A 17,342-nucleotide genomic window follows, 5' to 3' on the forward strand; every position below is an offset into this window, starting at 1 on the left:
TAATTATAAAATAAAAATGAGTAGAAATAACAACAAGCTAACTTAATAGAAACAAAGTATTAAATAATGCTAAAACTATTTTACAGTGCTTATATGATCCGTAAACATTACTTGTGAGTGTACATGAACATATTAATTTTTACTTTTAGATAGTAAACAGTATTATCTGACTTGAATTGTACCAGTTAATTTCTTTGTAACCATAAAAAGTACATTTTATAGGTTACCTGATAATCACTTTTTACAGTGTACTTTTCCAAAATCCTTAATATAACTATCAAATCATATCCCCCCCCCCACTCATTCTTCTCATTCTCATTCTCATTTCTACTTTCAGCAGAAAATTCTGTTTTTTTTTTTCTGAAAATCCTGATATTTAATTCTTAATTCTTGTATAATATAGGGAAAATTCAGTTTAAGTGGTACATAATACTGAAGACACACCGCTGATGTTGTCAGCCAGGTTCTTCAGCTGCTGTGTGTTATCCAGCACCTCAATTCTCTGTGTGTAGGCATTGTAGCGTACAGAGAAAGGTCTTGGAATGATGGAAGCAAATTTCCTAAAAAAAAAAACCCATAAAAACACACAGATAACTGGAAAAAAATGCTGAGGGAAAGAACGATTTTGGAGATGGTTTAAATGCTCTCACTGTACCTGACTTTTTCTTTGGCGTCCTCGAAACTTTCAGCCACAAAGTAAACTGGCTGAAACTCTGTAATAGGATACTTCTGCTGGCAGGTCTTCTCTGGCTCGAAGGGCAGAAGTTTGGGCTTGTCCGTCAAACAGTACTGCAAGGCATCAGAATAACATCTTTTATTTTCCAGTCTGTTCTCCACTTTAGCCATGCTTTTGTGCATCAGTTTCACGTTTCTGTGTATCACTCCAGTAATAACACAATAAACTCAACTGTGCTGCTGAAAGCTCGCAGCAAAAAGCCAGTTTACTTTGTTGGGTTAGAGCACAGGGCATGAACCAGAAGGAAATATATTTTGAGAGGTACCACATACAGTACATACCTGCAGTTCGCCAAAAGATGAGAGCAGACCAGCACCGTAAGCCTTTACTTCATTTCCTTCCTTGCACAAACCAAATTCCACAGTGAACCAGTAGACCTGCAAAAAAAAATAATATTACAATCATGCAGCCCTTCTAAGAGAGACAAAAATACCTTGTGGTCTGATATAACATGGTCTCAATTAAAATGTGTAAATTGATTCTTACTGTAACTTAAAGCTATACTCACTGTAGCCAGCTTCTCTATGAACTCATCAGGGGCGCCCAAAGAAGCAAGTCCAATTTCCTGATCAAGCAGAAAACATCATCATATTTGGATATTACGTCAATGATAAATGCACATTAGAGATTTAAAGTATGAAGCAGATGTTTTCTAGATACCTGCACAATACTACAGAAGCTTATTTCTGAATTTTGAATTTTTCTCACAATTGTGAATATATATATATATATATATATATATCATAATTCATTCAAAAATGTCAGAATTGTGAGAATAAAAGCAGAGGTGTCAAGTAACGAAGTACAAATACTTCGTTACTGTACTTAAGTATAAATTTGGGGTATCTATACTTTACTTGAGTGATTATTTTTCAGCCGACTTTTTACTTCTACTCCTTACATTTTCAGGCAAGTATCTGTACTTTCTACTCCTTACATTTTAAAAATACCTTCGTTACTGCTATTTCATTTCGGCTTGTTTTCATTCCGGCTTGTCATCATTCAAAAAAAAAAAAAAAAACCTATCCAGATAAATCGCGCCATCCGTGAGTGAATTTGATTGTGGTTGGATGATAAGTATAAACATATACCATTCCGACACCCTATTGGTCTGTACGCGATCCATCGCACCTGCACGTGACATAAATCACATCACAGTCCAGCCAGGACATAGACAGTTTTGGGTTCGTTTATCAAAAAATATATTTCTTAAAAGTAGGGTTGGGTATGGAACCGGTATCCGATCGCCTCAGAGTCAGTCCGCTTAAATTTCACATGAAACCAGCGTCAGACCGGTCTCCTCCCGTCTTTCAGCGCGCTCTTCAATCCGCAGAGGCGCAGACCGCGAACGGAGCAGCGCATGCGCACTTAAACAAACAGAGGACACAAGGTATGTGTTTAGATTGTTAGAATATCCATATCTGTGCAGTTCTTTGTCATAAATACAGTTTACAAAAGGTCACGAGGTAGCAGTCGGTTTCTCATCTGTAAAGTTTTCGCTCATCAAACCACAGCCGTTTCCTCCAGCGAAAATCTAGCCCTTAACACATATGAACGAACACATACTTTAATTAAAGCTGCAAGCAGCGATGAACGGGCCCTCGCACCCGGGCTCACCGCCATCGTGTTGCTCTAGTAAAAAGGTGAACGTTGAGAAATATGCATTTAATGTCCTAAATATAAGTGGAATATATCAAAGTATATCCCATATATGTGCCAATCTTACCATTGCCAGCAGGTGGCGCTATCATTATAATGGAATATTGGCCTACAGATGTGTTCAGGCCAGGACTCTTATCAAACATTAGAAGTTTGGGGAAGATTGAACATTTTATGCTTGAGTTACAACAACTTCTCTTGCTGTGGCAAGACATCAAATTTTGTCATGGCGCCATGGAAACGCCCTTTAACAAAAACTCAAGATCTCCAAAAGTTAACATTGCACAGGCCTTTAGATTAGACTGACCACAAAATATATGTTAATCTTAAAAAAATTATAGGAGTAGTTTGTCGCAGCGTAAAACATGTCACTTCCTGTTGCCAATAGGTGGCGCTATGACTATAACTGAAAGTGGGCATGTAGATCTGTTAAGGGCAGAAGTCTTATCTAACATGTGAAGTTTGGGGCAGACTGGACATTGTATGTCTGAGTTACAGCAACTTCCTTTTTCATGGCGAAACATCGAAATTTGTCAGGCCACCATGGACACGCCCTTTAACGCAATCTAAAGATCTTCGCAATTTAACATCGCAAAGGGCTTAAGATTACACTGACCAGGTTTGGTGTTGATCTGAATAAATCTCTAGGAGGAGTTCGTTAAAGTACAACCCCTGAAAATGTCAAAAACAACGCCAATTTTGCAGAGAAAATTCGAAAAAACCGACTTCCTGTTGGGATTCGGATTTCGTACCAAGAGACTTTTTTGTAGGTATTGGTGTGTTACATGTGTATACCGATGTTTGTACATGTACGTGAAACATAGCTCGAGGCGCACTCTGTTGAAAATGTATAGGTGGCGCTATCGAGCCATTTTGCCACACCTGATGGAATTTTGGCCTTCAGATGTGTTCAGGCCAGGACTCTTATCACACATGTGAAGTTTGGGGAAGATCGGACATTTTATGCCTGAGTTATAACATCTTTTATTCCCATGGCGAGACATCGAACTTCGTGACGGCGCCATGGACACGCCTTTTAACGAAAACTCAAGATCTCAAAACTTAACATCGCACAGGCCTTTAGATTAGACTGACCACAAAAAATACATTGATGTCATAAAATTTCTAGGAGTAGTTCATCGCAGTGTAAAATATGTCACTTCCTGTTGCCAGTAGGTGGCGCTATGACTATAACTGAATATGGGCATGTCAATCTGTTCAGGTCAGGAGACTCATCAAACATGTGAAGTTTGGGGCAGATTGGTCATTGTATGTCTGAGTTATAGCAACTTCCTGTTTCATGGCGAATCATCGAAATTCGCCAGGCCGCCACGGACACGACCATTAACGAAAACTCAAAAGCTTCGCAATTTAACATCGCAAAGGCCTTTAGATTAGGCATACCAAACTTGGTGTTGATCTGAATAAGTCTCTAGGAGGAGTTCGTTAAAATACAACGCATGGAAATGGCAAAAATGACACAAAATTTGCTCATAATATTAAAAATAACCGACTTCCTGTTGGGTTTAGAATTTTGCTCTAAGAGACTTTTTTGTAGGTACTGGAGAGTTACACATGTGTACCGATTTTCATACATGTACGTGAAACATAGCTCGAGGCGCACACCGTTGAACATGTATAGGTGGCGCTGTCGAGCCATTTTGCCACACCCACTTCTGAAACCCATATCAGATGTAAATTTTCGCCAGTTCTGAGGTGTGTGCAAAGTTTCATGACTTTTTGAGTATGTTTAGGCCCTCAAAAATGCGATTCATTTTGGAGAAGTATAATAATAATAATAAATATAGCTGCAAGCAGCGATGGCGGGCTCAAGCCACCAATGCCATCGCCACCCCGGTGGCATCAGGTAAACTGTGCCCAGCGGGCACATGCATTCACAATAGCCCTCTGGCAGTGAGGTTTTAAAGGATACGGCAGTTAAAGGGTTAATCCGAATCATCTAGACATTAAAATCACATTTATATATATATATATATATATATATATATATATATATATATATATATATATATATATATATATAATATATATATATATATATAATATATAATATATTAATCCAGGATTCTGGAAGATATATTCCTCAAACCATCAGACAAGAGGAGGTGGTGCTGGTCCTTCACGAGTCACTCTAATCTGTTCATAAAGCCTATATATAAAGTCTTAATATATAGTATTCCACAATACTTCATGATATTCTAATTAAATAATTTTTTGGAATCTTAGATCTCTCCGAACCTGACAAATTGTAATTCTGAGACTCCAGGAAAGTGGCAGTTCTATAAAATGTTGGCGCTGGAGACTAAATGCTCCCTGATAGTTTCACACCTAGTTCAGTTAACACCCACACACACACACACACACACACACACACATTACCCACAGTGACAGTGGGACTGAGTGACATCAGATGTATGATAGTTTTTTAATTTTCTATCATCTATATAGTGTTGTATAGTCATGAAACTATGCATATTTCCTCAGAATGACTTGTCTTCTATGTGTAATTTTTTTGAAGTGTTTAGAAGCTGCACTTTAAAAAAATAAAAGACATTTACTGGTTACTTTTTTACTGTTATTTCAAAAAATCACCACGACAAAACCATTCAAGCTATCCAAAATTCATCCACACCTGTACTGTAAGATACATTCTTTAAACAGTGGTAAAAGAGGATGTGGTGCTGAACCTTCAAGAGTCACTCAAAACGTATCTGTCCATAAAGCCTATAAAGAATTATTCTTAATATACAGTTCACAATACTTCAGCTTGTTATTCTAATTAAGTGAGGGTCATTTTATCAGTAAAATACATAAAATTCATATTATTTTTATTTGAAAGATTTCTATAAATGATTTAAATCATACTTGTTTCTACAATAATTATTTAAAAGTAATCCTATAGCTCCATCAGGTGGCCATTATTGGTACTAAGAATTGCAAGCTTCATTTATAAGTTATGATAGTTTTAATTTTTTGCTGGCTCTTGAAAATGATAAAGCTTTGAAACTTACTGTGGTTCCTTCAAATGATGACTTCTACGTATATAGAAAATTATGAAGAGTTTGGAATGAAAAAATTTAAAGATATAGTAAAATAACTATTGTATTTTTTATGTTACTTTAATAAATTGCTATGGCCACACCATTTAAGGTGTCCTAAACCCATTCGCAATTTAACATCTTCAGTATATTGGATTCATGTTAAAAAAAAAAGTTTGGTGTGAACTACTTGTGTCTTCTTGTTTATTTTTATTTTTTTATTTTTCATAGGAAGATAACTGATCCTTTACTCTCCTTTTTAATAAATGTGCTTATAAACCAAAAACAAGCTATTTATAGCTGTATTTATAAACTGCTTACTACTGACTATTAATATTGGGACAAGGCTTTATAAAGCATGAACTGACTATTTACTTTTTGAGTTTGAAATTATTATTTGCAGCACAAATAAGGTTTTTTACGATTTTTTAAAATTCCTAAAACTGTAAGAAAAGGATAAGGCCTAAGATTTCTATGTGAGTGGCTAAATTTATTTGTCTTTATAACTATAATGCATAAACTATGAAATTATACAAAATATATAAAAAAGTACAACAGTTATTGTTTTCCAATGTTTTTTAGCCTACTGCAATCATTCTAAACAGCTTGAATAAAACCTGTTAATATTTATTATAGACCACTGTAACTGTGTATAATCTAACAAACAAGTTTATTATGAAAATAAAAGTGTGTACACCAGATAAATTGGACGATAAAGAAATTGCTAACAATAGTATAATAGAGCATGTTTTATGTTTTTAGGCGTTTAGATGCAGAAATGGACAAATCAAATGTAAAATAAAATGTAATTGATTTAATTAATATAGATTAATTGTTGTTAGAGCAAAATAATAAATAAATAAATACGTACACACATTAAAAACGCAGCCAAGATGAATGAATTACATTTTTTATATAGATTAAAATTTAAGACAGAAGCAGCTGGTATATGCGGTCACTTAATATTCAAATCCAGTAGATCCACTTCAGATATATTTCTCAACGGTTTATGTTCACGTGGCTGTTTTCGTTTATATTCGCCAAGCTATTTTGAAATAATCTTGTCCGTTATGTGTTCGTTTGTACGACGAAAGCCAGAATCCTGCAGCTCGAGAGATATATGTTATTGTGCCAGTCGCGCTTTCAAATAGTCTTGCACACTTAAACGGGTCACAAACACCTGCATTTAGCTCTTGTAGTGTTACAATGGGTTTATTGTGTGCATTTGTGGTGATATTTTATTTAAAAAAGCTCTTAAACAAGAATAAATTCGTTTGTTTTGAGCTCGACACTGTACGCGCTGATCGGAGGCGTGATTTCAGATAGGCAGCCGCAAATATTTCATTTTCACACAAACAGTTCAAAAACATCTGAATTTAGCTCTTGGTGTGTTCTAATTGGTGAATTGTGTGATATCGCTGCAATACTTTATTTTTAATAGCTATAAAACAAGAATAAACTCGTTTTTTCTGAGCTCATCATTCCAGATCCTCCTGCTCAGAGCGGTGATTCATCTCTCGTGTTTCTCACATATCACTGACCACACATCCATTATTAATGAGCCCTGACCTGATAATAATCATATATGTTGGTTTAGCTTGTCAGTGTGAATTAAATCCAAGTATTTATTTGTATTTTAACCGATTTAAAAGAGAAACTAAATCTCCGGTAATTGCACCTGTAGGGGCGCAATTTCTCTCAGACAATGGAAGTCTGAAGCACATATACTCAAACAGAGGGACAGAGTGATATGAGATGTCTGACAGTTTTTTAATTTTCTATTATCCATACAGTGTTGTAAAGTCGTGAAACTATCCATATTTACTCAGAATGACTTTTTGTCTGTATGAAAAAAGGTTTTGAAGTGTTTGGAATTTAAAAATGCAGGAAAATTAATAATTCCAGTTTTACTGTCATTAAAAAAAATCACCACGACAAAACCGTTCAAGCTATCCAAAATCCATTGGCAATTTAAGTTGTTTAAAATGTTTTGGCATCATGTAGACAAAGTTTGGTGTGTATAGTGTTACTCTCCTCTGAGCAGTATGCATTAATTCACAACTAAATGTAAAAAAAAATCCACATTCAAATCAAAATAGCTGACTTCCTGTTGATCGTAGCTGATGACTGTGAATTAGAAAGTTGTCCGTCTTGATAAGAACAATTTTTTTACCGAGTTTGGTGTCTGTAGCTAAAACTAACCCCCCCACTTTTGACAAAAGGTGGCGCTATAGAGTGCCTCTTCCACGCCCTCTTATGAACTTTTGCCAGTGTCTAGCTGTCACTAATACTGATATGTGTTCTGAGTTTGATGAAATTCTAAGCATGTTATATGCCTCAAAATCACCTGAGAAGTATTCCAGTTTGACATGTTGCCACGGCAACAATATTTTTAGATATCCAATTTCCCCCAGCAGATTCATATCGGCTGTGTTTTAACATTATTCTGATGAAGTTTGAAGCAAATCGAGTAAAAATAAGATGCTGAATTCAAAGCATTTTGAAAATGACACACTTCCTGCTGCCAGTTGGTGGCGCTATAACTTTGACTCCTAATAGTCACATATATGTGATCGACATCATACAATGAATAATCTGATGAAGTTTGATTGAAATCAGGAAATGTATGTGGCTGGTATTAGACACTTCCTGTTTCTCAATTCTCGCCATAATTTCAACGCCTCGCCACGGGCAAACCGTTCGAGATATCAAAAATCCCCTGGCAATTTTTCATCCCCAATGTCTTGAGATCATGTTGACCGAGTTTGGTGGTAAACGAGTAAAAAACCTATGACAAGTATATCAAATTCCAGAGCATGCGCTTTTTACATAACTCTAAATAGCTGACTTCCTGTTGGGCGGAGCCCAATGACATGCAATACGAAAATTGTTCGGCACAATGAGATCTATATGTGTACTGAGTTTCATATGAATATGTGCAAGTATGTGTGAGCTATACATCAACATTTATGACTGTGTTCCAGGGGGCGCCATAGAGCCCCTGTGCCACGCCCGGGTCCCAACCTCTGCAGGCTCCTAAAGGCCACAGATTCCAAAGTGTGCGCAAATTTTCAAGAGTTTTTGAGTATGTTAGGTACCCCAAAAGCCCCCACAACTTTGACCAAAAATATGAATAATAAACCCTAAATAGCCAACTTCCTGTTGGGCGGAGCCTATGACATGCAATACGAAAGTTGTTTGGTTTAATGAGATCTACATGTGTACCGAGTTTCATGTGTCTACGTGCAAGTATGTATGATATATGGCCCTCAGTATTCCAGGGGGCGCTGTAGAGCCCCTGTGCCACGCCCGTGTATCAGTCTCTGCCCGACCCTAATGGCCGCAGGTTCCAATCTGTGTGACAATTTTCAAGAGTTTTCGAGCATGTTAAGGACCCCAAAAGCCCCCGTAACGTTAGAAAAAAATAATAATAATAATAATAATAATAATAAAAAATAATCCTAAGGAAAACAATAGGGCTCTCGCCCTCCAGGCTTGAGCCCTAATTAAAGCTGCAAGCAGCGATGAACGGGCCCTCGCACCCGGGCTCACCGCCATCGTGTGGCTTTAGTAAAAAGGTGAACGTTGAGAAATATGCATTTAAACTCATAAATATAAGTGCAATATATCAAAGTTTATTCCATATGTGTGCCAATCTTCCTGTTGCCAGCAGGTGGCGCTATCGTTATAATGGAATATTGGCCTTCAGATGTGTTCAAGCCAGGACCCTTATCACACATGTGAAGTTTGGGCAAGATCGGACATTTTATGCCTGAGTTATAACATCTTTTATTCCCATGGCGAGACATCGTACTTCATCATGGCGACATGGACATGCCTTTTAACAAAAACTCAAGATCTTCACAGCTAAACATCACACAGGTCTTTAGATTAGACTGACCACAAAAAAGACATTGATGTCATAAAATTTCTAGGAGTAGTTTGTCACAGTGTAAAATATGTCACTTCCAGTTGCCAATAGGTGGCGCTATGACTATAACTGAATATTGGCATGTAGATCTGTTCAGGTGAAGAGTCTTATCAAAAATGTGAAGTTTGGGGCGGATTGGACATTGTATGTGTGAGTTATAGCACCATCATTTTTCATGGCGAATCATCGAAATTTGTCAGGCCGCCATGGACACGCCCTTTAACGAAACCTCAATTCCTTCGCAATTTAACATGGCAAAGGGCTTTAGATTACACTGACCAAGTTTGGTGTTGATCTGAATAAATCTCTAGGAGGAGTTCGTTAAAATACAACCCCTGAAAATGACAAAAACAACACCAATTTTGCAGGGAAAATTAAAAATAACCGACTTCCTGTTGGGATTCGGGTTTCGTACCAAGAGACTTTTTTGTAGCTATTGGTGTGTTACATATGTTTACCAATTGTCGTACATGTATATGACATGTAGCTCGAGGCGCACTCCATTGAAAATGTATAGGTGGCGCTATCGAGCCATTTTGCCACACCCAATGGAATATTAGCCTCCAGATGTGTTCAGGTCAGTACTCTTATCAAACATTTGAAGTTTGGGCAAGATCTGATATTTTATGACTGAGTTACAACAACTTCTACTCCCATGGCGAGACATCGAACTTTGACATGGCGCCATGGACACGCCCTTTAACGAAAACTCAAGATCTTCTCAATTTAACATCGTACAGGCCTTTAGATTAGACTGACGACAAAAAAGACATTGATGTCAAAAATTTCTAGGAGTAGTTTGTCGCAGCGTAAAATATGTCACTTCCTGTTGCCAATAGGTGGCACTATGACTATAACTGAATATGGTCATGTCAAACTGTTCAGGACAGGAGTCTCATCAAACATGTGAAGTTTGGGGCAGATTGGTCATTGTATGTCTGAGTTATAGCAACTTCCTGTTTCATGGCGAATCATCGAAATTCGCCAGGCCGCCACACACAGGCCCTTCAACGAAAACTCAAAAGCTTCGCAATTTAACATCGCAAAGGCCTTTAGAATAGGCATACCAAATTTGGTGTTGATCTGAATTAATCTCTAGGAGGAGTTCGTTAAAATACAACACATGGAAATGACAAAAATGACACAAAATTTGCTCATAATATTAGAAATAACCGACTTCCTGTTGGGTTTCGGATTTTGCTCCAAGAGACTTTTTTGTAGGTATTGGAGAGTTACATGTGTATACCGATTTTCATACATGTACATGAAACGTAGCTCGAGGCGCACACCGTTGAACGTGTATAGGTGGCGCTGTTGAGCCATTTTGCCACACCCACTTCTGAAACCCATATCAGACGTAAATTTTCGCCAGTTCTGAGGTGTGTGCAAAGTTTCATGACTTTTCGAGCATGTTTAGGCCCTCAAAAATGCGATTCATCTTAGAGAAGAATAATAATAATAAATATAGCTGCAAGCAGCGATGTCGGGCTCAAGCCATCAGTGCAACGCCACCCTGGTGGCATCGGGAAAACTGTGCCCAGCGGGCATAAGCATTTACAGTAACCCTCTGACAATCAAGTTTTAAGGGATGTGGCAGTTAAAGGGTTAATCCGACCAATCTATACTTTGAAATCACATACACAGAACAATATATATAACTTTAGTAACACTTTATTTTAAAATGTATAAAAAAATGTATAAGGTGTGCATTGTAGCTGACACCTATATGAACACATTACAATTGTTTTGTGACTACAAGTCTTTCTTCTCAAATGCTATTGAGTGGTCGCGAACGCGGATGGGAGAATGGCGCATATTTAGGGCCCGAGCACCGATGGTGTGAGGACCCTCTTGGAATTGCTCCGTTTATTATTATTATTATTATTATTATTATTATTATTCTTCTTCTCCAAAATGAATCGGATTTTTGAGGGCCTAAACATGCTCGAAAAGTCATGAAACTTTGCACACACCTCAGAACTGGCGAAAATTTACGTCTGATATGGGTTTCAGAAGTGGGTGTGGCAAAATGGCTCAACAGCGCCACCTATACACGTTCAACGGTGTGCGCCTCGAGCTACGTTTCATGTACATGTATGAAAATCGGTATACTCATGTAACTCTCCAATACCTACAAAAAAGTCTCTTGGAGCAAAATCCGAAACCCAACAGGAAGTCGGTTATTACTAATATTATGAGCAAATTTTGTGTCATTTTTGTCATTTCCATGCGTTGTATTTTAACGAACTCCTCCTAGAGATTCATTCAGATCAACACCAAATTTGGTATGGCTAATCTGAAGGCCTTTGCGATGTTAAATTGCGAAGCTTTTGAGTTTTCGTTAATGGGCGTGTCCGTGGCGGCCTGGCGAATTTCGATGACTCGCCATGAAACAGGAAATTGCTATAACTCAGACATACAATGACCAGTCTGCCCCAAACTTCACATGTTTGATGAGACTCCTGACCTAAACAGATTGACATGCCCATATTCAGTTATAGTCATAGCGCCACCTACTGGCAACAGGAAGTGACATATTTTACACTGCGATGAACTACTCCTAGAAATTTTATGACATCAATGTATTTTTTGTGGTCAGTCTAATATAAAGGCCTGTGCGATGTTAAGTTGTGAAGATCTTGAGTTTTCATTAAAAGGCGTGTCCATGGCGCCGTCACGAAGTTCGATGTCTCGCCATGGGAATAAAAGATGTTATAACTCAGGCATAAAATGTCCGATCTTCCCCAAACTGCACATGTGTGATAAGAGTCCTGGCCTGAACACATCTGAAGGCCAACATTCCATCAGGTGTGGCAAAATGGCTCGATAGCGCCACCTATACACTTTCAACAGAGTGTGCCTCGAGCTATGTTTCACGTACATGTACAAAAATCGGTATACACATGTAACACACCAATACCTACAAAAAAGTCTCTTGGCACGAAATCCGAATCCCAACAGGAAGTCGGTTATTTAGAATTTTCTCTTCAAAATTGACGTTGTTTTTGCCTTTTTTAGGGGTTGTACTTTAACGAACTCCTCCTAGAGATTTATTCAGATCAACACCAAACCTGGTCAGTGTAATCTTAAGCCCTTTGCGATGTTAAATTGCGAAGATCTTTAGATTTCGTTAAAGGGCGTGTCCATAGCGGCCTGACAAATTTCGATGTTTCGCCATGAAAAAGGAAGTTGCTGTAACTCAGACATACAATGTCCAATCTGCCCCAAACTTCACATGTTAGATAAAACTTCTGCCCTTAACAGATCTACATGCCCACATTCAGTTATAGTCATAGCGCCACCTATTGGCAACAGGAAATGACAGACATGTTTTACGCTGCGAAAAACTACTCCTATAATTTGAGATTAACATACATTTTGTGGTCAGTCTAATCTAAAGGCCTGTGCAATGTTAACTTTTGGAGATCTTGAGTTTTTGTTAAAGGGCGTTTCCATGGCGCCATGACAAAATTTGATGTCTTGCCACAGCAAGAGAAGTTGTTGTAACTCAAGCATAAAATGTTCAGTCTTCCCCAAACTTCACATGTTTGATAAGAGTCCTGGCCTGAACACATCTGAAGGCCAATATTCCATTTTAATGATAGCGCCACCTACTGGCAACGGTAAGATTGGCACATATATGGGATATACTTTGATATATTCCACTTATATTTAGGACATTAAATGCATATTTCTCAACGTTCACCTTTTTACTAAAGCAACACGATGGCGGTGAGCCAGGGTGCGAGGGCCCGTTCATCGCTGCTTGCAGCTTTAATTATTATTATTATTCTTCTTCTCTAAGATGAATCGCATTTTTGAGGGCCTAAACATGCTCGAAAAGTCATGAAACTTTGCACACACCTCAGAACTGGCGAAAATTTACGTCTGATATGGGTTTCAGAAGTGGGTGTGGCAAAATGGCTCAACAGCGCCACCTATACACGTTCAACGGTGTGCGCCTCGAGCTACGTTTCATGTACATGTATGAAAATCGGTATACACATGTAACTCTCCAATACCTACAAAAAAGTCTCTTGGAGCAAAATCCAAAACCCAACAGGAAGTCGGTTATTACTAATATTATGAGCAAATTTTGTGTCATTTTTGTCATTTCCATGCGTTGTATTTTAACGAACTCCTCCTAGAGATTCATTCAGATCAACACCAAATTTGGTATGCCTAATCTGAAGGCCTTTGCGATGTTAAATTGCGAAGCTTTTGAGTTTTCGTTAATGGGCGTGTCCGTGGTGGCCTGGCGAATTTCGATGATTCGCCATGAAACTGGAAGTTGCTATAACTCAGACATACAATGACCAATCTGCCCCAAACTTCACATGTTTGATGAGACTCCTGACCTGAACAGATTGACATGCCCATATTCAGTTATAGTCATAGCGCCACCTATTGGCAACAGGAAGTGACATATTTTACACTGCGATGAACTACTCCTAGAAATTTTATGACATCAATGTATTTTTTGTGGTCAGTCTAATCTAAAGGCCTGTGCGATGTTCAGTTGTGAAGATCTTGAGTTTTCGTTAAAAGGTGTGTCCATGGCGCCGTCACGAAGTTCGATGTCTCGCCATGGGAATAAAAGATGTTATAACTCAGGCATAAAATGTCCGATCTTCCCCAAACTTCACATGTGTGATAAGAGTCCTGGCCTGAACACATCTGAAGGCCAAAATTCCATCAGGTGTGGCAAAATGGCTCGATAGCGCCACCTATACACTTTCAACAGAGTGTGCCTCGAGCTATGTTTCACGTACATGTACAAAAATCGGTATACACATGTAACACACCAATACCTACAAAAAAGTCTCTTGGCACGAAATCCGAATCCCAACAGGAAGTCGGTTATTTAGAATTTTCTCTGCAAAATTGGCGTTGTTTTTGCCATTTTCAGGGGTTGTACTTTAACGAACTCCTCCTAGAGATTTATTCAGATCAACACCAAACCTGGTCAGTGTAATCTTAAGCCCTTTGCGATGTTAAATTGCGAAGATCTTTAGATTTCGTTAAAGGGCGTGTCCATGGCGGCCTGACAAATTTCGATGTTTCGCCATGAAAAAGGAAGTTGTTGTAACTCAGACATACAATGTCCAATCTGCCCCAAACTTCACATGTTAGATAAAACTTCTGCCCTTAACAGATCTACTTGCCCACATTCAGTTATAGTCATAGCGCCACCTATTGGCAACAGGAAGTGACATGTTTTACACTGCGACAAAATACTCCTATAATTTTTTTGAGATTAACATATATTTTGTGGTCAGTCTAATCTAAAGGCCTGTGCAATGTTAACTTTTGGAGATCTTGAGTTTTTGTTAAAGGGCGTTTCCATGGCGCCATGACAAAATTTGATGTCTTGCCACAGCAAGAGAAGTTGTTGTAACTCAAGCATAAAATGTTCAATCTTCCCCAAACTTCACATGTTTGATAAGAGTCCTGGCCTGAACACATCTGAAGGCCAATATTCCATTACAGTGATAGCGCCACCTGCTGGCAACGGTAAGATTGGCACATATATTGGATATACTTTGATATATTCCACTTATATTTAGGACATTAAATGCATATTTCTCACTGTTCACCTTTTTACTAAAGCCACTCGCTGGCGGTGAGCCCGGGTGCGAGGGCCCGTTCATCGCTGCTTGCAGCTTTAATTAGGGCCCGAGCACCGAGGTGCGAGGACCCTCTTGTATCTGCTTTGTTTTTTATTATTATTATTCTTCTTCTTCTTCTTCTTCTTCTTCTCCCGAATGAATTGCATTTTTGAGGGCTTTAACATGCTCAAAAAGTCATGAAACTTTGCACACTCGTCAAACCTGGTGAAAATTTTCGTCTGATATAGGATTCAGAAGAGGGTGTGGCAAAATGGCTCGACAGCGCCACCTATACCAAGAAAATCAACAGCCTTCCAGCTATGTTTCACGTACATGCACGAAAATTGGCACACATATGTAACACACCAATACCTACAAAAAAGACTCTTGGAGCGAAATTCTAAACCCAACAGGAAGTCGGTTATTTTTAATATTATGAGCATATTTTGTGTAATTTTGGTCATTTCCATGTGTTGTATTTTAACGAACTCCTCCTAGAGAGTTCTTCAAATCAACACCAAATTTGGTATGCCTAATCTAAAGGCCTTTGCGATGTTAAATTGCGAAGATCCTGACTTTTCGTTGAAGGGCGTGTCCGTGGCGGCCTGGCGAATTTCGATGATTCGCCATGAAAAATGAAGTTGCTATAACTCACACATACAATGACCAATCTGCCCCAAACTTCACATGTTTGATGAGACTCCGAACCTGAACAGATTGACATGCCCATATTCAGTTATAGTCATAGCGCCACCTATTGGCAACAGGAAGTGACATATTTTATGCTGCGACGAACTACTCCTAGAAATTTTATGACATCAATGTCTTTTTTGTGGTCAGTCTAATCTAAAGGCCTGTGCGATGTTCAGTTGTGAAGATCTTGAGTTTTCGTTAAAAGGCTTGTTCATGGCGCCGCGACGAAGTTCGATGTCTCGCCATGCGAATAAAAGATGTTATAACTCAGGCATAAAATGTCCGATCTTCCCCAAACTTCACATGTGTGATAAGAGTCCTGGCCTGAACAGATCTGCAGGCCAATATTCCACCGGGTGTGGCAGAATGGCTCTATAGCGCCACCTATACACTTTCAACGGAGTGCGCCTCGAGCTATGTTTCACGTACATGTACAAAAATTGGTACACACATGTAACACTCCAATACCTACAAAAAAGTCTCTTGGTACGAAATCCGGATCCCAACAGGAAGTCGGTTATTTTGAATTTTCCCTTCAAAATTGCTGTTGTTTTTGCCATTTTCAGGGGTTGTACTTTAACAAACTCCTCCTAGAGATTTATTCAGATCAACATCAAACTTGGTCAGTGTAATCTAAAGCCCTTTGCGATAATAAATTGCGAAGGACTTGAGGTTTCGTTAAAGGGCGGGTCCATGGCGGCCTGAAAAATTTCGATGTTTCGCCATGAAAAAGGAAGTTGCTGTAACTCAGACATACAATGTCCAATCTGCCCCAAACTTCACATGTTGGATAAGACTCTTGATCTGAACAGATCTACATGCCAATATTCAGTTATAGTCATAGCGCCACCTATTGGCAACAGGAAGTTACATATTTTACACTGCAACAAACTACTCCTAGAAATGTTATGACATCAATGTCTTTTTTGTGGTCAGTCTAATCTAAAGACCTGTGTGATGTTTAGTTGTGAATATCTTGAGTTTTTGTTAAAAGGTGTGTCCATGGCGCCGTGATGAAGTTCGATGTCTCGCCATGGGAATAAAAGATGTTATAACTCAGGCATAAAATGTCCGATCTTGCCCAAACTTCACTTGTGTGATAAGGGTCCTGGCCTGAACAGATCTGAAGGCCAATATTCCATCGAGTGTGGCAAAATGGCTCAATAGCGCCACCTATACACTTTCAACGGAGTGCGTATACACTTTAAACGGAGTGCGCCTTGAGCTATGTTTCACGTACATGTACAAGAATCGGTACACACATGTAACACACCAATATCTACGAAAAAGTCTCTTGGTACGAAGTCCGAATCCCAACAGGAAGTCAGTTATTTGGAATTTTCTCTGCAAAATTAGTGTTGTTTTGGCCATTTTCAGGGGTTGTACTTTAACGAACTCCTCCTAGATATTTATTCAGATCAACACCAAACTTGGTCAGTGTAATCTAAAGCCTTTTGCGATCTTAAATTGCGAAGATCTTGAGGTTTCGTTAAAGGGCGTGTCCATGGCGGCCTGACAAATTTCATTGTTTCGCCATGAAATAGGATGTTGTTGTAACTCAGGCATAAAGTGTCCAATCCTCCCCAAACCTCACATGTTCGATAAAAGTCCTGCCCTGAACACATCTGAAGGCCAATATTCCATTATAATGATAG

At 38.6% G+C, this 17,342-nt stretch overlaps 1 protein-coding gene across 1 annotated transcript in view; it reads right to left on the minus strand.

Moving 5' to 3' along the window:
• LOC113048675 (phenylalanine-4-hydroxylase-like) overlaps positions 1 to 17,342 on the minus strand; it is a 36,525-nt gene that overhangs the window by 886 nt on the left and 18,297 nt on the right. The window contains exons 2-5 of the mRNA XM_026210529.1: positions 1,245 to 1,301; positions 1,018 to 1,113; positions 656 to 789; positions 445 to 560 (exon numbers count right to left, since the gene is read on the minus strand). Of these exons, the coding sequence (XP_026066314.1) occupies positions 445 to 560; positions 656 to 789; positions 1,018 to 1,113; positions 1,245 to 1,301 (403 nt within the window). The remainder of the gene's footprint in view (positions 1 to 444; positions 561 to 655; positions 790 to 1,017; positions 1,114 to 1,244; positions 1,302 to 17,342) is intronic.

This window comes from Carassius auratus, chromosome 29 (genome assembly GCF_003368295.1).
Source record: "Carassius auratus strain Wakin chromosome 29, ASM336829v1, whole genome shotgun sequence".
NCBI classification, from domain to species: Eukaryota; Metazoa; Chordata; class Actinopteri; order Cypriniformes; family Cyprinidae; genus Carassius; species Carassius auratus.